This window comes from Malaclemys terrapin, chromosome 10 (genome assembly GCF_027887155.1).
Source record: "Malaclemys terrapin pileata isolate rMalTer1 chromosome 10, rMalTer1.hap1, whole genome shotgun sequence".
In the NCBI taxonomy this organism is placed as follows: Eukaryota; Metazoa; Chordata; order Testudines; family Emydidae; genus Malaclemys; species Malaclemys terrapin.
Window position 1 is genome coordinate 7,302,041 of NC_071514.1, and position 27,385 is coordinate 7,329,425.

Here is a 27,385-nt window from a genome sequence, read left to right on the forward strand (position 1 = left end):
TTTGTGATCACTGCATGATAAATATCTTTTCTACTTATCTCTGAACCTGACTGAGACAATTCTTGGCAATAGGTACAAGCAAATAGCGTGGAAATTCTCCCAAGGCCTGTTCTGAAACAGTGCATTTGTTCAAAAGAATGGCCTTGGCCATTGGCAAATGTAACATCCTCTCATGCATCCAGATGTTGGAATGTAACTAAATGTAACCATTTCTGGGGGAATTAGTCAAGTTTCTCAGTTGGGCAACAATGAAATGACCTAATGGGCATTCTCCATCACTGACTTTTACTTCTATTAGGAGCAATGGAGTGAAATTAAGAGAGGAAAAACTTAGGCTGCATACCTGGAAAAGCTTCCTGACAGGGATCCGTTAGCTAATTAAATAAGTTTCTTCAAGCATACAGAGAGGGAATCTGAGGCAGAGAGGTTAATTGACTTTGTCTAACACAGCAGAGCTGGGAACAGAACCTAGGTGCCCTGACCTCAGTCTCCCTGTTTCAAAGCCTGGGGGGTGCAGGGAAAGGTTAGCAGATTCTTGGAAATGGTCGAACTGTTTGGGCCGAAATTTTCCAGAAAAATTCAGCCTAAAGCAGACACTGGGCCTGGGAAGTTTGGCCAAATTATAAGTGGCTGAAAACAGGGCCTTATAATGGGAAGAAGTGTCAGGCATCTTTAATAGGCAGGGCTACCGCCTGCACCTACAAGGAGTTTGATATTCTGAGCACCCACCACTTGCACAGATGTTAACTGGAGGGATGGGTTCTCTGAAAACCAGGTCCCTTTTATTTAGGTGACAATCAACAAGCAACCTCTGTCTAAGCAGATCACCAGGGCCGAAACGTTCAACGTCACAGGAAGACTGACAGGTCTAGAAGCCAGGCCTCCTCCTTCCCTCTCCTGAGCGTTAACCACTCGGTTATCTTCCTTTCTCTCTGCAGCTGCCCTTCATTAGGAGGGATGGGATGTCGCTGGCCTTAGTTTCTAATTCGTCTCAGTCCCGCGCAAACCGTCACTTTAAATGTCTATAAATCATTAACCAAGGCCAGGAAGGTGACTGTAACGGGGCAGGAGACCCTTAACTTCAGCATAGCCAAAAGGGAATTTAATCCTTCCTAGAATGTCCTGCTTCCTACATGAGAACCAGTGGGAAAAGGTGGGGAGATGAGGCGGAGATGTTCCCGAATAGCTCGATTAAGAGGTAAGGGCCTGAGCTTTATACAAACAACCCCCTGTCCGGGAGGCCCTGAGGTCACGCTAACCAGGGAACCTAAGGGAGAGAGAGCAAGTCTCCAAAACGCTGTGCCAGGCTGGTTTTGTTTTAGCCCAAAGAGGGCCTGTTTTTTGTGTGTGCTTAAAACCCTCTTTGTTTGGAAACAGTTTTGCTCTGAAGCGATTAGAAAAGCCTGTGAGAAAGATTTCCTTGTGCACAGCTCAGCTGTTGGGCCGCCTGGCAAAGACCTGACAGCTTACGCCGGGAGTACAGAGAACTCTGGACACGTTGTTCAAGGAAAGGATCCCCTGATTTCAAGCTTCTTCCTCTGTTGCCACTTTGTGCGCCTCATTTCTGGGTCCCTGACAAAGCCCCCGGGCCTCCGAGAGTGGAGCATGACGAAGTGTTGGTGTCAGTCTGGGATTGTGTGGCAGGGCTGAGCGAAGGCTCCGGGGATGGTTCATCGTTAAGGAGAAGCTGAGGTGTCCCTCTGGCATGTAACTGTGGGTTGCACAATTTAATGCTGACCTACAGTTACAGGCCCCTACCTGGAGCTCTGGCAGTTCCAGTACCCTACCTGGCGGGCTGGGAGATTGTGAAAGGATACACATGAGGCTCTGGTGTAGGACTGGGAGGGAGGAGACCTGTGTTCTCTCCCCAGCTCTGCCAGAGACTGGCTGTGTAACCTGGGACAAGTCGTGCTCTGAGCGAGGTGTCCCCCGATTTGTAAAATGGCGGTTGTGGGACAGGCCCAGCTTTGCGCTCCTGTGCGTAGCACACTGGAGTCAGACACGGTTCTGCCGTCGACTTGTTCAGGGGAGTCCTGTGACCTGTTATGTGGGAGGGCAGATTAGATGATCACAATAGTCTCTTTTGGCCTTAAAACCCATGTATTCACAGGGGGATTAAGGCTAAATTCATTAACTGGTGACCAGAAACCAGCACACCAAAGGGTCTTGGTCCCACTTGAGCCCTATTCTGGGGAGTTGAGTGATGTCTGGGCCTTGGACTGGCCCTTTGCACGCAGTGAATTTCACCCTAATATCTGTAAAGCATTTTGAGATCCTTGCATAGAAGTGGCAGGTATTTAAAAAAAAACTTGCAATAATTCTGCCCACCCGAAAATGCCATTAATCCTCATTACCAGCACATTCGGGGTGCACAGATGATACTGTGCACATCCCTTGGTCTTTTCTTCACCTCCTAGGCCTTCTTGTGGAATTTCAAGGGCAGAATTTTAGCCCCTTATACCAGCCTTCCATTCACTCCGTAAGTCTCGATACATGGAACAACCTTGGTTACTTAATGCAAACAGCCACGTGGAGGGAGCTGACTCTATTTCCCCATTAGAAAATGGGGATAACACCATTACCTTACACCTGAAGGTTATTTATTTATTGGCTGAACAGGCACAGTGCTGTGTATGGTATGCATCCGAAGAAGTGGGCTGTAATCCACAAAAGCTTATGCTCTAATAAATTTGTTAGTCTCTAAGGTGCCACAAGTACTCCTGTTCTTAGTGCTGTGTAGGTGTTAAGTATTTTCACAGGCAATGTGGGCTTACTGGACCCCGCACAAGTAAAATCCCTCCCCTCTATCCCCTTACGCTGAAGATGGTCACCACTTTCGGGATCTGTACCTAAGCATTCTTAGCACAGGGAAGCAGAGTTCCAGACAGCTCTGTTTTAAATCGGTGAAGTTAAAGGCTGACTATCACAGGCAGAGAGAAGAGGATGGGCTGCCTGGGGCATCTTTTCTGAATGAAAATCCTTGCTAAGAACACCCTCACTGTGGCTCTGCAGAATCTGGGGTCTAAGCTATGTTGTACCGTCAAGGACATAGCCTTGACTTAGGGAGAGACGTGCTGCTGATGGACTTAAAGAGAAGCTGCAGCCAGCCATTTCTGATGTGGAGAAGCAATCTGCAAAGCATGTGTTTTGAAAGTAGCATAAGAGGAGATACAAGAGTGATCCTGGAAGATTTAGAGCCCAAATCTGATCCTCCCCCATAAGGGTCTATAAACTAGTCTTGCTCAGGTTACCACCAACTTTAAAGTGGAACCTAGGAACAGTAAACAGAGTTGCTTCTCTTTGTATGTTTTTTGGTATAGGTATTCCCAACCTGAATATTAAAGAAGTGCAGGAGAGACACTGAGCAGACACAGACCATCCCTGAGCAGGTTTGTAATGGCAGATATGTAGCACGTGGCCTGACCTTCTGCTCAAAACTGTTGAAGGTAGAGAAATTCAGCAGCCCAAACGTACAGCCAAAGGACAATGAGCTGGATGATAAATTTGCTCTCCCGTTCCCTAAGCCAGCTGAGAGTGAGTCATGACATAAACAAAGTCCTGGTGTTCTAGTAAAAGCCGTTATGGTTAAATCTGATGCAACAGTGACCACTGCAAGCAATGAATAGGGCTATGCAATTTACTAAAACTGAACTCAGCGGAGGGCACAGGCCAGCCTGTTCATGTTGAATCACTGACTTGATACAATGGGATAAAAGAGGTTCACATACGGTTCATTCTCAGCCGTAAAATGAAGAGGCGTCTCTCAATATGATCCCATTTGTCTCCTCCCACACATAGTACGTCCAGTAAGCACTAAAAGTGCCTCTTAGCCACACCTGCCTGCCTTTCCATTTAGGAGAGGGACGGGGACATGCATCCAGGTCATAGGACCTGCAAGAAATCCTCTCCCTCCCTGTTTCTGCCATGAATCCTGGTCCCTGTCAGATTATGTCTTCAGGTGAAAAGTGAAATCAGAATGGATGGCTCAGGAGGGGATTATTGTATTTCTCAGCTGCTGCATGCAGAGCAGTATCTGTGTCAAACTCCGGTAGGATGCATGTACTGGTGCAAGTCCATCAGAAATCAGGTGCAAGTGGCAAAGTCTTGTAACGTATGGTGGGTTCCAAATTCAGCTCCTGGCATACACAGGTATGTAGTCCCCATTGAAGTGAACTGGAGTTGAGTTCAGCAAAGTCACTGGGGATTTCCACCCATTTATGCCTGGCTGCATTGGGAATGGAGTGACATCACCACAAATAGCTGGTGAATCTTTGCTAGTTGCTTTTCTTGCTCCATCCCTCACTCCTCATTTCCACACACTCCCCTTCAGGGTGCAGGCTTTAACAACCACTGCATGCTAAACTGGTGCAAGTGAGTGCCTTGTAGATTCCCTTTCTGAGTGACTTGCACCAGACACATTTTACACCAGTACATTTGGCACAGAGATTTCCAAGGTTATTGTCCTCAGTTACAGGCTCAGTTCTATATGACTTGCTTAATTTAACTGATGAGGGTGGATTGACTCATTTGAAGATTTCTAAACAGAACAAATTCTTCGCATGCTTCCACCTTTCTTTCTCCTGGTCTCAAGTCTTCAGCAAAGTGCTGTACTCACTTCTCTTTAATTATACTTTGTTTCAGTTCCATGTGAGTAAGTAAACCAACAACAGAGTAAGACAAGAGTAAAGGCTGCATGAAAATGTCTATGCTCAAACATTTTCTCAGAATAACCCAGCCTCCATTTTAGAGACTAGGGCAAATAAAACTGGAGATATTTTTGTAAGAGGCTATCTCTAGCAGGTACTGTGAGTGTGTCTCTAAAACTAGGACAAAACACATACGTTTTTTTAATTGATAGGTACTTCATGATATCATAGACCAGGGGTCGGCAACCTTTCAGAAGTGGTGTGCGGAGTCTTCATTTATTCACTCTAATTTAAGGCTTTGCGTGCCAGTAATACGTTTTCACGTTTTTAGAAGGTCTCTTTCTCTGTCTATAATATATAACTAAACTATTGTTGTATGTAAAGTAAATAAATTTTTTAAAATGTTTAAGAAGCTTCTTTTAAAATTAAATTAAAATGCAGAGCCCCCCCGGACCGGTGGCCAGGACCGGGGCAGTGTGAGTGCCGCTGAAAATCAGCTCGCGTGCCGCCTTCGGCACCCGTGCCATAGGTTGCCTACCCCTGTCATAGATCCATGATAGATGTTTACAGCATGTACTGCACCTTAACACACTATGGATGGTCTGTACAGGGAATTGAGCATCTTGGGGTAGTATTCCCATATTTGCTGTTTGCAGATACCATGGCCAAGATTTTCAATTGTGGGTCCCTATACTTCAGCACAAACCCCCATATTTATACATCTAAATAAAAGTGCCCTGTTGTTGTTTTTTCAGTGGGGCCAAGAGCCCACAGCTCCCATAAACTCAGCACCTCAGCAAACTTTTCACACTCATTTAGACCTCGATCAGCAAATGTGGCAAAGAAAAGGCAGCTAGGCCTGAAGAGTGCAGAGATCCAGATAAGGAGGTGTGTGATTTCCAACTGCTGCACAGACAGCGGACGGCAGCAAGGCTCCCAAATGGAAAATGTTTCGTTGATAAATATCGCCACAGCTGCAATTTCAAAACAGCAAGACAACAGTTGTGTACATTGGCCTGCTCAAGGAAGTCTGTTCTGACATCTGTGAAAGTACGTTGTGTGTCAACACCCTCCCGAGGTTCACAGCCAAAAGGAAAACAAACCGCTACAGACAGTGAACTTTTCATGTATCAAAATGGTGTTATTAACAAGTGGTTTCTCTCTGGAGCTCCCTTTAATGAGGGCCCTGGTATTATACAGGGCAGTGGAATGGGGGATAGAGGGCGGGGAGGGGCTGCCATGAGGCCAGTGCTTTGAAAAGGTGACGTTAACCTTCAGTGGTGGGTTGGGGGAGTGGAAATCATGACCCTAAGGTCACATCTTGTGCCCATATGTGTGTGCGTAGTGCCGCTGAAACGTATGCCGCTCCTTGCATGAGTAAGCTGAGCAGGATTTGATCCTTTACTATCTAAGCAACGTACACTAGGTTCCTATTGGGCCTGTCATTTCTATGCAGACTTATCTCCATTGACTGCAGCTGGGAGTTCGGCTTAAAAATGAATGGCCCAAAGTATCTAATGGGACCCGGCAACTGGAGCTGTGGGTGCTCGGTGCGTAACAGGCTGTGCATGGCGCCTTGTGCGGTTAGGCTCATAGGACCTAAAATACTAGATGAAGCTGCTATTCATTTTTAGTCACAGTGCAAGAAACCCCACGAATAAGAGAGGAAGGCTGGTCTTGTGGTGACAGCTCTGGTGTGGAACTTAGGAGCCCAGCTCTGCCACAGAGTTCCTGTGTGACCTTAGGCGAGTCACTGAATCTCTATCTCCACTTCCCATCTGCAAAATGAGTATAATGTTACTTCCTTTCTCCTCCTTGGTCTGGTCGGGGTGCAGGCTCTTAGCGGAAGGGCCTGTCTCTACGTGTTTGTGCAGCGGTTAGCACAATTATGCCCTGAACTCAGTTGAGACTTTTCAGCATTAATGCAATAATAAATACTAACTGAAACCTGAGTGTGCTCAAAAAACCCTACAGTGACTGAATAGTCCTCATTCAGGTAAAATATGCAGAGCTGAGATGCTGACATTTTTGGCTGCAGAAATCCTTGTAGAAATGAATTTGTTTTGATCAATCCCCTGGCCCCAGCCTGTCAGATCTGAACTAGGAGGAGACATAATAATTCAGTGACATGTTCTCAGTCTTAGGCAAAAAAGAAAAAAGAAAACAAATCAAAAGAAAAACCAGAAGTGAGATATTGCGGTGCAACAACAAAGATACTGGAACAAATTATTAAGTAATCAATTTGTAAGCTGTGAGGCACTGGGTCGCTCTGGGTCAGCACCGCCGACTGGGACGTTAAAAGTCCTGCTAGTGGTGCTCCCCGGCTAAGGAAGGCTAATGCCTACCTGTTCTGACACTGCGCTGCACCCCACAAGTGGCCAGCAGTGGGTCCGGCTTCTAGGCAGGGGGGCTACGGGGCTCTGTGCCCTGTCCCTACCCCAAGTACTGACTCCACACTCGCATTGGCCAGGAACTGGCCGATGGGAGCTGGGGCGGGGGGGCAGTGCCTGTGGGCGAGAGCCGCGCTGAGCCGCTTGTGTGCCTCTGCCGAGGAGCCGGAGCCAGACCTGCTGCTGGCTGCTTCAGGCACAGCGTGGTCCACGGTGCTAGGACAGGCGGGAAGCCTGCCTCTGCACACCGCTGACCGGGAACTGCTGTAGGTAAGTCTGTGCCCCAACCCCGTGTCCCAATCCCCTGCCCCAGCCCTGAGCCACCCCCCCCAACCCGGAACCTCTTCCTGCACCCCAAACCCTTCATCCCCAGCCCCACCCCAGAGCCTGCACTCCCAGCCCACCCCTACACAATGGGGAATAATTAAGTGGTAGTACTGGTGAAAAGGTTATAGTGGATCACAAATTGAATATGTGTTAAAAATGTGATGCACTTGCAAAAAAGGCTAATTAATTCTGGGGTGTATTAACAGGAGTTTCATATGTAAGATACAGGAGGTAATTGCCCACTATACTCGGCACTGGTGAGGCCTTAGCTGGAATACTGTGTGCAATTCTGGGTGACACGCTTTAGGAAATGTGGATAAATTGGAGAGAGTCCAAAAGAGAGCAACAAGACTGATCAGAGGTTTAGAAAACCTGAGATAGGAGGAAAAGTTTAAAAAAACCCTGGGCATGTTTAGTCCTGAGAAAAGAAGACAGGTTCCCCCTCAGTTAACAGTCTTCAATATTAATGGCTGTTATAAAGAGGACCACGTTCAACTGTTCTCCATGTCCACTGAAGGTAGGACAACAAGTAATGGGCTTAATCTCCAGCAAGGGAGATTTAGGTTAGCTATTAGGAAAAGCTTTCTAACTCTAAGGATAGCTAAGTTCTGGAGTAGGTTTCCAAGGGAGGTTGTGGTATTCCCATCACTGGAGGTTTTAAAGAACAGTCTGGACAAATGCTTGTCAGGGATGGTTTAGGTGTACTTGGTCCTGCCTCAGCGCAGGGGGCTGGAGTTGGCCTCTGAAGGTCCGTTCCAGCCCTACATTTCTATGATTGCAAAGTTCTATCCCATAAAGATGTCTAACTATGCAGCCTGTAACTAGGGAATTATGGTAAACCCCCAAGCAGAACCAGTAGCGAGCCGTGCTGTAAAACAATCACTCCTCATAAATCAAATAAACACACTGTGGGGTTCAGAGAATTCTGCTGACTCAAACGTTAGGGACAAAAGGGCTAGCTGAGTTGTTTCTGACACACGACTGTCAAAACTAGGACCCCAATCCTGCTCTTCTGGCTCACAACAGTCTTCCGTTGAAAGCCGCGAGGCTGTGTGGGCGAGCGAGGCAAGCAGGGTTTGACGCTGTGGCTCAGTGCTATAGTACATTTATAAAGGCTTTTTGACTCCTGCACTGATTTTGGGTGGAACCAAAGGGTGACCCAGGAACCCCAGGTGCTAGAGTTTGGGGGTTTTCCTAAAATAACACTAGCTCTCCAAGGAGATGAGCATCACTATTCCCATTTTACACAAGAGGAAACTGAGGCACAGGGAGTAAACATGACTTGCCCAAAGTCATACAGAAGGTCAGAGCCGGGAATAGAACCCAAGTCACCGGAGTCCCTGTCCAATGATCTAGCCTCTCAGCCATACTCTTTCCCATATAACGCTCACTGACTTCAATGGGACTCGAGTACGTGTTTAACTTAAGCGCTGTCCTAAATCAGGACCCAGGGGAGAACAGATGGGTGCAGAAAGAAGCAGGTTTTTTCATTCTCCACTGATGAAACAGTATCTGCGACAGAAGGACAGAACTACCTAAAGCTGAAAAATTCATGAGGAAACACTTCTCCTGAGGGAAAGTAGCTATGAAGACAGAATTCCTCCCCCCCTCTTCCTGCCCCACGAGAAGAATAGGGCATTCCATCCTCCCCACCACTTGTAAAGAGTTCACAGCCACTTTATGGTGGTTCCTTTGCTGCTCAGAAAATCCCCGCTGCATTGGAGATCAACCTCAGAGCCTCCCACTCCAAAAGCACAAGTCCATATTTCATTAAAGGGAGAATCGCCCTTGTTTGTGAGCAATCTAGGATCTATGAGACACAGCAGAGCCCAGACGGAGGGACAGGTCACGGCGGGGATGATAGATATACATATTAGCCAGTTCATTACTGTAAATCACTGCAAAATCAGAATGCGAATTCTGGTGTCCTTAGGTGTCTAGGCACATAGACATAGATACTTCAGTAGGCAGTGGAGTTTAAGGGGAAGAGAAGGAGAATCCTACCTTCTTACCCGGGGATCGAATTAAAATGAAACGGTTTTTCCTTTTCAAGAGAGCGCGCAGATCCTGGCACTTCTCATAGCTCTCCAGTTCCACCGTTTCTAAGCATTTCTGTTCCTCCTGCAGAGCGGGGAGAGAAGGGGGAAGAAAACCTTTATCTGGAACATGATACCTCTCAATCAAATGCATACCAACAACCTCTGCAGTTTCATCCCACCTTTATGTCTCCCCAGTGCTCTTTCGCCTTTAAAACAATCCACGTGCAATTATAGTTACGCAGGCAGCAAGCCTCCGTAACTCAGGCAAATGCCTCATGGAAGAAAATCCGCTGCTCTATAGGCTGTATGGCATTCAGCAGAGGCGTTCGCTCGCTTGACTCTTGTTGCTCGGAGCAGAACTGACAAAACTTTGCACTTCTGTAGTGCTTTCTACCACGATCTCAAAGTGCTTTACAAGCCTTAACTTAGCCTCGCAGTCCTCCAGTGCGTTAGGTAAATGTTATCCCTGTTTTACACATGGGGAAACTGAGGCACAGACCGTGACAACTCACAGCGGGAGTCTGGCAGAACAGGGACAAGAATCCAGATCTCCAGGATCTCTTGTGCTGCGGGCTTGGGTCACCTTTCCCCTCAATAAGAACAAGGGTCAGTGATGGCCGTAGGTTGTTTAAGCACATTTTTTCTGTCTGCAAGTTTGATCTGTCAAAACAGAATTATTTTCTTACAAAGAAAGCAGCACTACCAATGCCTTGCTGGGGCCTAGCCATCCCTGGGGTAACGCCACTGAAGTCCATGAGGATTTCAATCAGACCCACTCGGCCCATTCTTCCTAATGACATAGCTAAACTTTCATGCACACATTGTCCTGGTTCACTGTAGTTCCACAGAAACAGCATCGTTTTCAACTGGTCGATTTGGTAGTGTAACACTCAGGGGATAGTATTATGGATTTATATCACGGACGTGCCAATCTCATTTGGGCCCCACTGCGCAAGGTGCTGTACAAACACCTAGCTGGGGGGTGGGTCCTTGCCTGGAAGAGGTCGCGATTAGCTCAGTGTTCATACATATTAATTTTTAACATTAGTGTAGCAAACCCTGAAGCCACATAAGTGGCGACCAGCAACCTCTGCAGGCAGGGCATCAGGACATTCACAGGAGGGGAGAGAGAGAAGCAGCACCACAGAGGCCTCTGAGATGTGAACCAAGGGGTGTTCCACTAAGACATGGGCTCTGACTGGGACTCGGCTGCCAACTCCCATGAACTTTATGGAAGGTGGGGATCCAAATCCTAACATGGTGGCTCAGGCCCTGTCTGTCGCACACTAAAACTCCAGCTATGGGCACCCCCAAATGGTGGGTTCAGTCTCCGCTCCAAGCTTTGTGGCTCAGATCTGCCTCTAGCAATGATTAGCAAACACCAGGGAAACAGTGCAGAGGAGGCGTGTAGGCTGTGGGCTGCACGTCCTAGCCAGGAAGTTACTGAGCAGTTAGAGGCAGGGAATAGTCACAAGGAAGTGAACGGAGGGGGATTTCCTTGGTTTACCATCTGACATTTAAGTCCCAGGGGCCAGCTCTGGCTGTGTTGCAATTTCTTTCATTGCATTGTATTTGCGAGGAGGCCCCAGCTGCTGGGATGCAGAGCAGGGGGCGGGCAACGCGAAGGTGCCGGGACCTAACTTAGGTTTGGATTTTTTGTTATTAAAGTAGCATTTCTTTCCATTTTAAACAGAGGAGGTGAGCGTGAGGGGAGAACGGGGAGCATTGGCATCAGTGTCTGACGTGCCGCTCCTGCTCACGCTGAAACCAACTCACTCCAAAAAGGCAGGATCAAGTCAGTGCTTAATTTGTAATGAAATTGGTGTCAGGGCTCAAGCAATTTTTTGTACATTCATAACCGATGCAGCAAGCCCAGAGGTGCTGGGGCTATGAACTGCCATGCTTAGAGGTGCCGGGACTCAGCCCTGGCAAGCCCTGGTACATATTGAGCACTGGATCAAGCCCTCTGTGTAGATGGGATGCATTCTGACACAGGGCTCACGCGGCCTTCCTTGCCATATAATTACAAACGTGTAAGGGATGGAAATAGAACATTTAATAATCCCTATAAGCCAGCAAATGACAGAGGAGAGTGAGGTCAAACACATGTGCCTATATGCTGGGTGATCTCAGCTTGGTTGTTAGAGGCGAGTTGCCCACATCATAAAATTGCCACCCAGTTAGTCGCCTCTCTGTGCAAGTCTGTTGTGGGTGAGGACCAAGGTGGATTGGCAGAGCTTTGTGGGGCGGTTCGCTCAAAAAGCCTGTTGGCAGTAGGTCTGGCTCTACTCTGTGCCAGCAGCTGTGCTCGCAGCATGTCTCTAAAGGCCATTTAATCCTTCTTAGCCCTCCACCCCTTCTTTCCTGCCTAAAGAGTTTGACAGGCACCCTGCCCCAGATCCCACAGAAGCCCTTCTCCTGTCTAAGACTGGGAGTGGATGGGTCATTACACAAAATAAAACCTATTTCCCCATGCTAATTTTTCCCCCTACTGTTACTCACACCTTCTTGTCAACTGTTGGAAATGGGCCATCCTGATTATCACTACAAAAGTTTTTTTTCTCCTGCTGATAATAGCCCACCTTAATTGATTACTCTTGTTATAGTTAGTATGGCAACACCCGTTTTTTCATGTTCTCTGTATATCTCTCTCTTCCTACTGTATTTTCCACTGCATGCATCTGATGAAGTGGGCTTTAGCCCATGAAAGCTTATGCTCAAATAAATTTGTTAGTCTCTAAGGTGCCACAAGTACATCTGTTCTTTTTAAGAATAGTTAGTGGCTCTGATGGTTTTGGGAGAGCGGAAGGCATGGCAGGTGAGGGACCAGAAGCTCTACAGTGGACATCACCCGCCTCCGAAGCTGGTCACTGCAGCATTTAACCTTCAGTATTTCCCTGGGGGGAGGAGTTGGGGCTTAGGCACAGCCAGGGAATAAGTGACGACATGTCTGCCTCTGGCGCAGTACTGATGGGGGATGCAGAGGACTGTGCAAGGGCTGACCCTGTGTACAGGCCCTGTCCTAGGGCACAGGCCTGATTTCTAGGCCATGCCCCCATCGGGAAAAGGGGATTTCAGAACCTGGAGTTTCCCAAGTAAATTACCCCCTCTGGAGAGGGGGAGAAAAGGGTGGCCTGGACCAATATGAAGGAGGAAACCCTATACAAGAGGCCAAGGAAGATTCTAGGCTTGGACTGTGTTTTAATGTGACTTTTGTGTGTAAACGTGACAGGTTACCAATGGCAAGGGGCTGGCCTTTGTTCTGTGCCCAGCCAGGTCACAAGGAGATCCTACCTATCTAATGTCCACAGCAGAAATCCAGAACTGAAGGGCCTGACTCTGAGATGTGCTGAGTGCCAGTATGTCCCTAGGATCTTGTGGCAGTGATATACGCTCAGCACCTTTCAGGATCAGCCAGCTCTGAGTTCTGGAGACCTGCTCTTATAAATAGGACTCGTCAGTCTGTCCCACACCTGCTTGGGTTCTGGTTTTCTCTCGTGTCACAGGGGAGTTACAAAAATCATTTTGTGTCGTACTCAGATACAAAGGTTTAATTCAGCAGCTGCCTCAGTTTGCAATCAAGGGTTTCCCTTTATCTTGTAGCACAGCTGTTTGGGGGTGTCCCATGACATTTCAAATACTGTTCAGCTATTGGTGCAGGAGCATTACACATAACTGTTGAGAGGTGACAGCGGGATGGTGAAATTTATTCACTCCTCCTTTCGCTTGACATGTGTTAAAGGATGATTTTTAAATCACTTTTGCACTGGCTAGGATTAGGGGCATTAATAAGACACTTAAAACCCTGATGCAAGAAAGCAGTTAAGCATGTGTGTAACTTGAAGCATGAAAATAAACTCATTGATTACTCCGGTAGTAGACAACTTGACTGCTGACTGCTTAAGCACACATGTAACTTTAAGTGCTTTGCTGGATTGGGGCCTTAGGCAGAAAGTTATTCACACTAGGACACTTTTACATATTAATACATGTATTCAAAGCATTGATTGTTTAAAAATCATGTGGGTACAGCTGGGTGAAAAATGGAAGGTTGCCCCCACACACACAAAATTTCAAATGTTTGTTGAAAAACCCAAAACTGAAATTTTGTTGTGTTTGGCAGTCAAGAATATTTGACTGAAAATTGCTGAAACCCTAAAAATGACAAAATTTGGGGGGATTTAGTTTTATGATTTTCCAACACAATAATCAAGTATTTTCTATGAAAGTTGTGACTTTGCATAAAAATTTTCATCAACCTGAAAATGCCATTTTTCATTTTTAAAAAAAGTTTTGATTGAAAATGTTTGACCAGCCCCAAATGTGCTATTTGTGGCTATCCACTGCGTATATGTCTAGATTGGCTGTAATAATAATTTCCATTTCTGAGGATCTCCAAGTAATTTAATCAATTAAGCCTTGAAATAGGGAATGCATTATCTCCACTTTACAAATGGGGGAAATGCAGGCAGAGATGGTAAGCACTTGACCAAGGTCACACAGGAAGTCTACTGCAGAACCAGCGATAGAATCCAGATGCCCTGACCTCCAGTCCTGTTCTTTACACGCTAGATTATGTTCCTTGATGCCTTAAGTGATATACATTTAATAACATAACTAACCAACTTTTTACATTAGTTCTGTTACTTTGCATAAAAAAGGATCACAGGTAATTTCAAGAGTGAGTGATACTGTCTAATTTGAACTGGGACTGCACCAACTTTTATGTTTAACCTCCTTCTGTACAGGAGTCTTTGTTCTTCAGATATCCTTTGTAATTCTCTGAGTTTCATTTTCATTCTGGCCAAGATATACATTTCTCTTGAAGACCGGCAGAATCATTATTTCATAACAACTCTATTCTATTCTATATATGCTTTTATACCATGTTTATCATTGTAATATCTGAGCAGCTCCCTGAGAATGTGAGTACCATGTACGTGTATGTATTAGTATGGGTGTGTGTGCAACATACATACTAAAAATGTATCTCAGGTAGCACGTCTGAGATCATGTGGCGGTTAGAGTGTGGGGTAATGTAGATGAAGCCAAAATGGGATACAGGAAATACACCTAACTTCATACCACATCAACTAAAGGAAGTTTGAAGCACATTAAAGGTACCCGAGATTTTCACCAACCGTCTGCTCAGTGTAAGATGATAGCCAATTACAGTTTGCCTTGGGAAGACAGCTACCCTTTAAAACAACCCTAAAGCCTGGCTAAGAGATGATGAACATGTTTCAAAGTGGACTGGCAAGTCCGAACTGCCAAATCTCAATCAATAGAAGATAACCACAAATGATGCTAACACAGTATTTGTGCTACTCTTATGCTATATTTTTCAGTGACGCAATATGATGTGGCTCGATTTTCAGCTGCTCTTAGCTTTGCCTCCAATTGTGTAGGCACAAACTTTGTACACACAAATATTTCCATGTACAGCTTGCACACTTGTGCACTCAGAAAAACAAGTGTGGCATTTGGACCTACAAACAAGGCAACTGTTAGAGTCCAGCATTAGAAAACCTGGCCCTCTACTGACACCGATTCATGAAGGGTTGGATAGGTTGGGAAGCTGGTAAAAGGATGTGTTGGCTTTTGTCTCTTGGTCACTGGTTGAAGTCCAGTGAACTGGTTGGGCCTGGTCCACTGCTTCATAGACAGCCAGGCCTATCCTAAAATCCTACCCTTGCCAGGAGTCACAACAGAGAGGCCTTTGAAGCTGACCTCCCATCTCACCCCTTCGGGTCAGGCTTGGGACACATTAGGATGGAATCATGCACTATCGTGTTGCGCAGGCTATACCTGGCCTGCGTGTAAGGAGAGGCCTTCACTTCCTAGGGCTATTAACCCCAACCTTTCAAAAGCACAAGCAATTCCATTTAAACCTATTTGATTCTCAAAAGAGCAAAGAAAGCTGTATTCCTCTTTCGGCCTGCAACGAGAGATACTGGAAAGGGATGTAGGATGGCCATGGGGTTCAGGTTGGGCACTGAGCAGCAGAAGATGCAGGTTCAGTTCCCCCTGTGCCACAGACTTCTTGTGCGACCTTGAGCAAATTATTTTCATTTCTCTGGGACTCGGTTCTCTCTCTGTAAAATGGAGATAATACCACTTCCCTACCTTGCGGGGCTGCTGCAGAGACAAAGACATTAAGTGGCTCCGATATTACAGGGATGGGGACCTTTTTATAAGTGCCTCACTAACAACAGTCATTTCCTTCAGTACCCCAGCACCAAATCTGCACAAGCGTATGCTGTCTTATTACACTACCACGTAACTTCAGAGAATTTCCACTCCTAAGATACACGTCTTCAATATATGCCACTTCAATAGCCTATAGATATTACCATGGCCCTGTATTTCCAATAGTGGGACGGGCCCGCTAACCAAGGTTACAGATGCAATTTATTACAGGATGTAACTACAGCCAGAAAATATTGTGTCTGGTTGTTATAAATGTCCTTTTTTCCCTGTTGAGAAAATAAAATACCTCTTTAAACGACGAGGGGTTTTCCTTCCCCTGAACATCTGTGGAGATTAAGCTTACTTTAAAATGCCCCATTTCCTTCTGTGAAGATAAAAACCTCAATATATAGTTTTCAAAGGTGTCCCCTTTTAGAAGCCCATGTCTTCTTTATAGCCCTGAATCTGTGTGATTCTGAGCACTTGAAACTTCAGCTGGAGTCTACAGCAGTCCGGGTACTTGGCAGCTCTCAGGAGAGACTCAGTAATTTACAGGATTGGGTCCCATGTCTTGCCACACCACTGTAGGTCTAGTTACTCCCCCTACACCCAAGCTAATAAACCTGTGCCTAACTCTCTGGCGGCTGTCGAAGATTTTATTTCGACTCCTCGTTTAAACGCTCATAAAAGCACTTCATGGTGCTCGCAGTTTCAGAGCTAGCTGGAAATTTCCCATCAGGATGGATTTCTGGTGGAAAATGCCCTTTTCGCATGGGAACATTTTGATTTTGCTGAACAACTTTTGATTTTTCCATCAGGCTCCCCAGCTAAAATGGTGGCTCCCCAGCTGCCCTCCTGGAAGGCTCCTGGCAATTTCCCTTTCTGCCCGCAGGGAGAGAGTGAAGCTCCCAAGAGCCTTTCGGGGGGACTGCAGCGTGACTTGGGAGGGAGGCAGAAAACGGGGGTACTCGGCCTCCAGCAAGCCAAAAAATTCGGGTTTGGTTCTCTCAAAATGGGTGTTTTTCAGGAAATCCCTTCCCATGAATTATCTTGCATTTTTGACTTTGGGTCCCAGTTTGGGATGAACAATCTTTGAAAAACGTAAATTTTTTGCATGAGGGGATTTCCATTCTCTGGCCGGCTCTGCTCAGGACAAATGGCCTCAAAGGGGCAATGGCGATTGCCGGGGGGCCCACCCAGTGGCATTTGACTTGACTGATTTGTGTCAAACCTTCTCCATCAGGTAGCACATTTGGGGGGGGGGGGGGGGGGGAAGAAGAGAGAACCAAAAGTATTTTTCAGGGTTGCTCTTCCTCAAATCATCGCAATAATGTAACTAGTGAAATATTTCCCCATTCTGGTGGCTCTGACACACAACACACACACTTTATTTACGTGCTTTGCATTGCAATTTTCTTATACTTCTGGTCCTGGTCCTGCAAAATCTTGCTCACACAGGAAATCCCACTGAAATCATGGAGCCTGATCCTGGAAATCGTTACTCATGCATGCAGTCTCATTGAAGCCCTGCAGGACTGGGCCCTATATTTTCATGCATTTATAATCCTCATTGAATGCAGATGCGAGTAAGATTTCATTTGGCTCTTACTTCTCGGTTGATTGAAAAGAGTATTAAACTAGAGCCTGGCTCTCTAATTTTTCGCATGTAAGTAATCCCAGTGAAGTGCATAGAAGGGCTCCCAGGAGTAAGGCTGAAGGAATGGGTCCTACTCCAATGCAGTTTAGTCCTGCTTTTGATCAAATAGAAGGGAAAAGCCAAGTAAAATCTGCCTTGTGTCTGCATTTAAGGACCATTACAAATGCTCACAAACACCCTCCACGCCCATGAATGGGAAAGTGAAACCCTGAAGAGCTTGAAACGTTGCAGGCCAGACATTTGAAGGCTGCCAAACAGCTGCAAGGCTGTGTCATTCACTTGAGTAGCAGGTGGGAAGTCAGCCTGTTGCAATTCAGTTTTATAATTTAAACAGCAAAAAAAATCCATGTCCCACTCTCCTTCCCACTGCTCCCAAATTGATAATCTGCTCCGTTGTTACAGAATCTCTCTTTTTTTTTCAAATTTGGCAATAGCATTGGCAGTTTCTTGTTATGGGTGCAAATATTTATAATATAGAGTATACTCTAAAATGCACCAGCTGTCTCCTCTTTATTGCATTTAACCTTCCAGGATTTTTCTTGACAAACTGAATGGGACTAAATGAACCAGAGGAAAGGGTGAAGGACAAACATCTAGTGTCGTCTAAGGGCCTGATCCCATTCTGCACCATGCAGGATAGGGTCCTTATTCAGGAAAGCCTGAGCAAACCGTACCTCATCTTCATACACCAGTAGCTGCGTTTTACATAACAGGATGTAACGATCTTTCCATAATCCCAAAAGACCTCCACTGCTTTTCTTAATCCAGCCAGCTTTGTCTGCGGTCGGAGCACGTTTTGGTTTCTCCGTGACCTCTTCTTTCATACCCTGCAAAGACACCACAAAAAGCAAAGGGAAGGAAGATTATTGTCAGTTGCACTTTTCAGACCTAGGCAGCAGTAGCTACGTATTCCAAAGGGCCTGCTGAGGAGAGGTGCTGGGCCCCCCACCCCTCGCACTGAGGCCACTGGCAGGACGCAGGGCCCACATGTGCTCTTACAGTCCCTTTGTTCGAGTTTGGCAGGTCCTCTTTGCCATGCACGTCTCTCACCAGGAGTCACAATCTGGCCAGGGGCATTCACTCCCCACCGTTCACTAACTCGGAAGAAAAAGATCGGGGTCAGGCTTCACCTTGCAGGGAAAGGACAACTCAGGCAGGGTCCCCTCATGCAGCTTCCACCTTGGGGAGGGGCTCGGCAGAATGGACTCCAGAACCAATGCGTCAGGAAGGAGCTGGCAGAAGCGAAGGCTGCCTCTGCCCCCAGACCCCTTGTTAGCCCCCGGGGGGGCTCTCTGCACTTTCAGCACAGTGGTGTAGTTGCACTGCTGGGGTTTTCCTTATCGCTGCTCTCCGGGGCCCCTTTTTAAACAGGGGCTCCCTGCACCACAGCATTTGAAAAACATCCAGCTCTGTTCCTAACACACCCTAGGAAACCCGGAGAATCTCCTGGGCTTACTCCGGCTCCCGTTGTAGTCAATGCCGCAACTCCCAGGATCCAGCCCGGAGCTGCTCTTAGGCAGTTTCTCCAGGCCCAGTTTTTCTCTCGGAAGCTTGGCCATTTCTTCCATACACGTGATGCTGTCAGCTGTGGGCTGCACTGCTATAACCTGGAGAATTGTGGGCCCCTCTGTAATGCTGGGTACGGCATTCTGAGACTTGCGTATTAACAGTGCTAGGCTAAATTGCACCGTGTGATGTGAAGGCACCAGGAACAAGGGCTTAGCTCTCTGCACTCTGTTGTTCCTCACACCGGCTCAGTCCCTACGTTCAGACTAACTTCTGCAGCGGGCTGATTCTAACTTGAGTGGAAAGAACTAGCAGGAAAAGAAGGAAGTTGAAAGCAACAGTTCCTTTTATTTGGGACGTTTAATAGCTGTGGCAAGCAAAATTTTCTGTGTCCCCCCTCACCCGCCCTATCTTCATCTAACCGCCAATCCTTGCCTCTCCACAGCCACCTTTTCCAAACCTCCAATTCACTGCTTGGGCCTGGATCATCCTGAGGGCACCCACTGCACACACATCTCCCCTGGCCCATAGGGAAGGGGTGGAAGGCCAACTATCTCCCTGGCATCATGGAAGCCCTCCATGGGGCCGGGGATGTGCACTGTCCCTGCGCCAGTCCCCAGTGGAATATGCTGCAAAGACAATACACTGCTTTAGGGAAGCTGGTGCTAGGGAAACCTCCCTGTCAGTCTGAGTCCTGGCATTGAAAATGTGGGAAGAAGGGGGTGGTAAGTACCCGCAAAAGAGCAAAATCAATGTCCAAGTGTTGGCTGTGCAGCCCCGCTTTGTTTCAGTGCCTTGGCGTTTAACGAAACACTGGTGGGCAAATCAGTTTCCATTCGCTCGTCTCTGCTGCTACATTAATAGACCTTTTTCGCTTATTCCCCAGGCTGGTCTTAGTTTCCATCATCATGAGACACTACAGTAGCAGATGCTACTGTGCAGGCGGCTCACAGACAACTGCTGGCTGCACGGGTTTATCAGACACAGACCTGCTCTGCTCCAGAGCTACAGGGCCTGATTCTCATCTCCCACACACGAGTGCTGCCTTCCATTCACCACAGCGACGTTACTCCTGATTCCCACCACTGTAAGTGAGATCAGAATCAGGACTGTGGGGTTAGAACCCAGTCACTTGTCCTAAGAGTTCATACATAGGTTACAGCAACGTACCCCACCCAGAACTATTCCTGCTTAATCTCAGGTTTGAGGGAAGTGGAATTTTTGAAGGTCTCGGGATTGTCTCCAAAAATCTCAGGATTTGGGGGAGGAAGCAGGTCCCACAGCCCTGGGCTCGCTGCAGGGACTGTGACCGCAGCACGTGGAGGAGAATCACAAGTTAGGGAAGTCACAAGGAACGCAAGTTTTCATTCTTGAGCCCTATCGTTTTCCAGATCCACTTACAATGGGGGGATGAATTACTCTTGTGATTTAAAAAATAAACTGAAATGTATCTGGTGCAAATAATCTTTTCAGATGGAAGAAAGAAACCCAGGAAGGGGAGTCTGTGGTCAGCAAAGCCTCCTTAAATACAATACACTTAAGGCACAAGCTCTTTTCAAGCTTCAGGACATGTTCTTGAATAGCCATTGCAATGGAAGACAAACAGAATCCATCTTTCCCCAGTGCTCCCCACTGTTTCATCTGGGCTGCTGTTGGAGTGCTGACCCTTTTATGAGTCTCTTCTGCAGGAACAAGCAGAGATTTGGAATCCCTTACTGTACCTTCAGCTGAGCCAACTCCCCTGGAAACAGAGCATCAGCAAACTTGTGACTGCAACAGGAGACTGACCCAGAATTCTCCAATGTATTTCAGGAGAATGACACCTTACACACAGGCTGAGTTTCATCCAAACTCTGTTGGGACAAGAGGCTTGTTCTGTCTAAGATAAATCATGGAAGCTTTGCACTCTTCTTAGCAATGCTAAATTAGCATGCAATATGAAGGCAGAATCCCAACGCATCCCACTATGGTGCTGGTTAGTTACGAAATGCAACTCTTCTTGTAAGAAAGAAGTTCATCAAAGTCACTGAAACTTGGCCATCATTTTTTTTTTTCCAAATGAGGAAACGCAGAGTGCAGTGACGGAGATCAAAACCAGATAGTCCCATGGCCAGAACTGATTACAGACAGAGCTAGCCTAGAAGGAGGTGTTCCAAAAACTTAGTGTGAGGTTCACTGTCAGATGATGTGAGCCTTGGTAACGAATCTGTTTCCATGCATCCGACTCACAATGAACACACCCTTGGATTGCAGCTGCCATTTGTTTGAACTGGAACTGCAGGGAAGGCAGCCACGCCAATAGAGGGAGGGGGAGAAAGTGACTGAGTTGTTGTGTATATAGGGCCTTATTCCAGTGCCTACTGAAGTCCACGGAACGGCTCCTATTAATTGTAGTGGGCTTTGGAGCAGGTCAATACTAAGAAATGGTGTATCTTGGCATGTATTTATAGAGCGATTTACCTGTGATAGTTGGGTCACGCTAAATAGCAATTGAAAATGCCACAATACAGGATGGCAGTACATGCAAAGCTTTTCATGAAAATGAGGTGGTATTATAATTCTTGTTCGTTTGTTTTACCTAACTTTTTAGGTTGCCAGGAAGTTGTATTCTGTTGTGATCTGCCAGGAAACATCAGCTAGTGCACAAATATAGACGTGCTGGTTTCCTGAATGAGCCGCCTTTCGCTGTCATTCATAGGACCCTGGGGCTTGATTCCAATCTCCCTTACAGCAGTTTTACACTGGTGTAATTCTGCTGGGTTCACTGGAGCCGCTCTGGATTTACACTGGGAGGAAAATCTGTCAGCCCCAAGCACTTAATTTTACAGAAATCTCAGAGTTCTAACAGTTTTTTTGCAAGAGGATATTAAAACATGCATGATCCCCACTTCACCCATCAGATAGCAGAAATGCTGTCAAGAAATGCATCCAGGGATGTACGTGATAGACCTCTGACTTAGCTCTGCAGAGTGAAAACTCCCCCATTCCTGTTGTTTCTGTGGTTTTAAATAAAAAATGTTCGGTGTAAAAACGTAAGCTGTTAATTTATACTCCTAGAAACCTACCGGCCCTGTTACCGCTCATGTTTTAGTTCATTTTCATGATCAAGCTCATACTGTAAGAATGTGCAAAGTGATGTTGGAGTTCAAGTGGTGCTGTAAGAGCCATAACCTTGCAGTCCGTACTCTTTCTTGGTTTATATTTAGGACCGGTCCTGATCCGGTGTGCTCCCCGTGGATCCACTCGTTCTTTAATGTTTCAGGCTCAGTGATATTCACTGTACTCCTTTATCATTTCAGGACTTCCTCTTTAGGGTTAGACTGACCCCTCCATGCTGAAATCCACAAGGAGGGAATAAGAGGGAGGAGGATCCCTATAAGGACCCCTTTGCGGAGCTTCCCCTCCAATCGCTCAGGGACACAAGTCTGGTCCATACCATGGAATGAACCACGTGCAGAACGTCCAGGATCTGCGCGTCGCCCAGGGGCTTGGCAGGAGCCATCCACGTGGAGGGTTGGCGTCTGGCTGCTGGCACCACAACCTCCCGCTCCCTGTCTGCGTGGCCCGGTGGAGCCAGAACACTTGACCCACCCCCTTACCGAAGGGTTCCCCGGTGCCAACAGCTTCTGGGGCAAAGGAAATAAAGCCTGGGGCTGTGATACTGTCCCCAGGGAATGGTGTTGGGGGATGATGTGCATAGGCACCGACTCCGTGGGTGCTCTGGGGCTGGAGCACCCACGGAGAAAAATTAGTGGGTGCTGAGCACCCATCAGCAGCTCCCCGTGGCCCCGCCTCGCTCCCCTGCTCCAGCTCACCTCCGCCTCCTCTGTGAGCATGCCGCCGCGTCCTGCTTCTCCCCCCTCCCTCCCTCCCAGCGCTTGCGCTGCGAAACAGCTGTTTCGTGGGGCGGGGAGGAGGAGGAACACGGCGCACTGGGGGAAGAGGCAGGGCTGGGGCGGGGATTTGGGGAAGGGATCCAATGGGGCAGAGTTGGGGCGGGGACTTTGGGGAAGGGGTTGGAATGGGGGCGGGGAAAAGGTGGGGGCGGGGCGGGGAAGGGCCAGGGGGACACGAGCACCCACCGGCGCCGGAGAAAGTTGGTGCCTATGATGGTGTGGCACCCCCCAACCCCAGGTCATCCCTGCACCCTGCCAGTCTGGGCCTGCACAGATCCTTACCCCACAGAGCAGGCTCCCATAAACGGGCGGTGGAATGGTTCTGTGGAGACTGCCAGCCCCCGGTTCCCTTCCAAACAGGAAGGGAGATCCATGAGCAGAGATGCCCACCCTGCAGACTTGGGGGGGAATTTATCTAGGCCTGAACTTGCCAGCCAGCCCCCTGGCCTCTCCTAAAACATAAACACCAGACGCTCAATTCAGCACTACGGTGGTGCCAAAACAGGGCATCTTTCATTAGCCCCATCCCAGCCCCTCTGGTTTACATGGCAAGTCTCAGGGAGGGGGCAGGGTTGGCGCACTCTGGAAATCCCTAGCCCACAAATGGGTCCTTTGGGACCATCACAAGCTGGCAGAATTTAGATCAGCCTTAGAGCAGGGTCCTGTCATCTTTGCTCCACTTCTTAGTCTCCCCTCCCTCAGCCCGGCATTGAGAGAAACTTGACCAGACTCAGGGATCAGACCCTAAAGAGTTTTGACTGTACCAGGAATGTAAAATCAAACCCACTGGGTGTGATCCTTAGCTAGTGTGAACCAGTTTATACAAGGCCAGGATCTGGCTTCTAGTCTTATCCTTTCTCAAGAGAGAGGTGAAAATGAGCAAAGGCAACATGTGTTACAGGTGTAAAAGTCAACATAACTAAACATCAATGTTTGTTACAGTGAAACTGGAGGGTCTGATCAGAAACAGCATTTGACATTTTTGTGGATAATTTTTGTGGCAATGAAGTAGGTTCATGCCAGAAGAGATATTAGCATATAATGTTAATGGGAGCTTTGCCAGAGCAAGGAATGCAGGACCGGACCCTCAGTTCCACTCTGTGCTCTCGCACCTGGTATGTGGTTCACGTAGGAGCATAGGGCGAAAAGACCAATTGCACCAAAATACAGTTACAAAAATTCCAGAGCAAAGGAATCTTGCTATCGCTGGGCATGACTAACGACTGTGTCACTTCAGGATTATGTTGGTATTTTTCTGTTGAAGGTACTAAATACTTTGTGTCCTTTCCAAGAGATTTCTATGCTAGGTACTCCTCTGACACTGGTGTAAATCAGAAGAAACTCCTTTGACATCTGTCAAGATTTGATGGTGTAAGAGAAAAATCTGGCTGTTCTGTCACTAATTTGAGTCAAGAGAATCAACACCAAGAACTGGACATATGCTCAGTATTTCACTACTGCAATTTACATTATGGCCACTTTACCAGTGAAACATGAGTTTCATGTGTCCAACTTGGACACACTTATGATTACAAATCTTAGCAAGGATGTAAGACTTCAGAGGCTTTTTATTTTTTAAACACTTAAACAACCAGCTCTAACCTCCCTCCAGCCTCCTCTCCCAGTATTTTCAGGCTCACAAAACCACAAGTTTCATTTCTTTTCTGGTATAACTGCGTCTGCACTAGGGCTTTTGCTGGAATAAAAAAAGTCATAAAACAATCCCACCCCAGTGGACATCAGGTGGGGATTGGTCTGGCTTTGAGCAGGGAGTTGGACTAGATGACCTCCTGAGGTCCCTTCCAACCCTGCTATTCTATGATTTCTCCTGAGCAAAAAAAAAGTTTAATCACTATGGTGGTTTCTGAACTAACTATACATAAGGTATTCAAGTTCCTTGCTCAGTTTCACTAACCTCATTTAAAGCAGATATATAGCAACTATAACTAACTATAACTAATCAAAAGTGCTGTACACCTGTAACAAGAACTACCTCCCTCTACTTTTGATGAATACCCTAGTGCAGAGGCGCTCAATCTTTCCAGACAACTGTCCCCCTTCCAGGAGTCTGATTTGTCTTGCGTACCCGCGAGTTTCACCTCACTTAAAAACTACTGGCTTACAAAATCAGACATAAAAATACAAAAATGTCACAGCTCACTGTTACTGAAACATTGCTGACGTTCTCATTTTTACGATATAATTATAAATCAATTGGAATACAAATAGTGTACGTACATTTCAGTGTATAGTAGATAGAGTAGGGTTACCATACGTCCGGATTTTCCCGGACATGTCCGGCTTTTGGGGGCTCAAATCCCCGTCCGGGGGGAAATCCCCAAAAGCCGGGCATGTCCGGGAAAATCGGGAGGGCTGGGTGGTGCTCGGCCGGGGCCGGCCGTGCGGGGCCGGGGGCATGGTGCCGGGCCGGGAACCAGGGGCGCAGTGCAGGGCTGGGCGCGGTGCCGGACGGGGAGCCGGGGGCGCGGTGCCGGGCCGGGGTCCGGGCTGGGAGCCGGGTCGGCCGGGCCGGCGGGGAGCCGGGTCGGCCGGGCCCGCGGGGAGCCGGGCCCGCGGGGAGCCGGGTCGGCCGGGCCCGCGGGGAGCCGGGCCGGCGGGGAGCCGGGTCGGCCGGGCCCGCGGGGAGCCGGGTCGGCCGGGAGCCGGGCCCGCGGGGAGCCGGGTCGGCCGGGCCCGCGGGGAGCCGGGTCGGCCGGGGCGCGGGGGGCCGGGCCGGCAGGGAGCCGGGTCGGCCGGGCCGGCGGGGAGCCGGGTCGGCCGGGCCCGCGGGGGGCCGGGCCGGCGGGGAGCCGGGCCCGCGGGGAGCCGGGTCGGCCGGGCCCGCGGGGGGCCGGGCCCGCGGGGAGCCGGGCCCGCGGGGAGCCGGGCCGGCGGGGGGCCGGGTCCGCCGGGCCGGCGGGGAGCCGGGTCGGCCGGGCCCGTGGGGAGCCGGGGGCCGGCAGTGCTGGGCGGGCCGGGGGTGGTGGGCCGGGGCCGGCACCCCAGGGCCCGAGCCAACCCAGGCTGGAGCCGCCGGGGGGGCTAGCCTGGGCTGCGCCTCCTCCCCCCCACTCCCCCCTTACCTGCTTCAGGCTTCCCGCGAATCAAATGTTCGCGGGAAGCAGGGGAGGGGGCGGAGACTTTGGGGAGGGGGCGGGGTTGGGGAGGGGGTATGGGCGGGGCTGGGGGCGGGGCCGGGGGCCGTGGAGTGTCCTCCATTTGGAGGTACAGAATATGGTAACCCTAAGATAGAGCAGTGTCAAATTTTAGTGTTGTACTGACTTCGCTAGTGCTTTTTATGTAGCCTCTTGTAAAAGTAGGCAAGTATCTAGATGAGTTGATGTAAGACCTCTGCGTACCCCTGGTTGAGAACCACTGCCCTAGTGCCATCTGGTAAAACTTTTTTTTTTCCCCAGGGGACTTCAACTTGGCCTCTGATCTTGCACATGCAATATTGCAGGCCAAAGTGTTCTCATTTAGCTTTCTGTCAAAACTGTAGTGGCAAATCAGATAACTAGACAATGAACGCTAACCATTGCCACCTATGGCTGATCGTGCTCATGAAACTGCATTTGCAATTACCGGTGGGTGCAGGATTCGAGGCTGTCTTTGAAAAAGTCGCCTGCAAAGTGTTAATTTAGCATTAGAAAAAAAGTGCAGCGCGAGTGGAACTGCAAACTTAAGTCATCAGTACACAGAAGGGGCAGCCTTGGCAGCAGGAGTGAAAGCGTCCTCTCAGCACCCTGCCAATGCGCCTCACTCCTGAACGGGGGTGACCACCTCTCGGTCTGGTTCAGTATCCAAGCTCATTCAGGCTTCGGCCTGCTTACCAAAACAGCTAAGAAGGTTGCCAGCTGGAAGGTGGCTTTTGTGATGTGGATTAATTTCATGTACGCCAGTAGATAATAACAACTTTCAGTCGCTACCAACTTGGGCTGCATTGCAGTCTCCCAACTGTCTTATTGCCAGTTTTCAGAAACCCTGGGCCCTGCCACACAGTTTTGGAGACTGAAAGGAAGTGGGGGAGGGACGGTGGGGGCGGGGAGGGCGAAAGGCATAACTTGAAGGCTTAACATCAAATGTGCTGTGGCCCAATTCTGAAGTCCTCAAGCAGGATGAACTCCCATTCCAGTTAGCAACAGGAGCTTTGCCCATATAAGGGCAGCAGACTCTCATTTGGGGAAAGGAGGAGGAAATAATGCTGTGGCCATCTGATGTGAGAAAAAGAATGACATTTGTTTAAGTTGCTTGCAAGCTCGTAGTGTTAGAATAAATCCTGGTAGAGACGCAGTACTGCACAATGGGCCGAAGGTGCACAAACACCGACAGTGCATGGAAAGAGAAACAACTGCCACACCCATTTCTCCAAATTCAATCCCTTCCTAAGCAGAACCTCCCATAACCTGATATGGGAAAAGAGCTGACACCCTCCTGAAGCCCACAAGGCACTTTGTCAATCTATTAGCCTGGCAGATGCTCAGACATGATGGTGATGGGTACCAGTACAAAACCCTTAAACAGAGAGAATAGGGAAGTATGATGGCATAAATAAGGGTTTCATTTTCAATGGCTGGGTTTCATCATACCCATACTTAGAAAGTACAAAAATAGATCAGTTTCACCCAACCAATTTAAACAACTCGGGATAGTTAAGTCCACAGCTGATTGCAAAGACTTACAAAGGGATCTCATTAAACTGGATGACTGGCAAGAAAATGGAAGACGAAATTAAGTG

The 27,385-nt window shown here is 48.1% G+C and overlaps 1 protein-coding gene across 1 annotated transcript in view; it reads right to left on the reverse strand.

The window, feature by feature from the left end:
- Window positions 1–27,385, reverse strand: part of PLEKHO2 (pleckstrin homology domain containing O2) — a 45,558-nt gene that overhangs the window by 14,853 nt on the left and 3,320 nt on the right. Inside the window, exons 2-3 of the mRNA XM_054042441.1 lie at window positions 17,923–18,075; window positions 9,368–9,484 (exon numbers count right to left, since the gene is read on the reverse strand). Coding sequence (XP_053898416.1) covers window positions 9,368–9,484; window positions 17,923–18,075 — 270 coding nt within the window. The remainder of the gene's footprint in view (window positions 1–9,367; window positions 9,485–17,922; window positions 18,076–27,385) is intronic.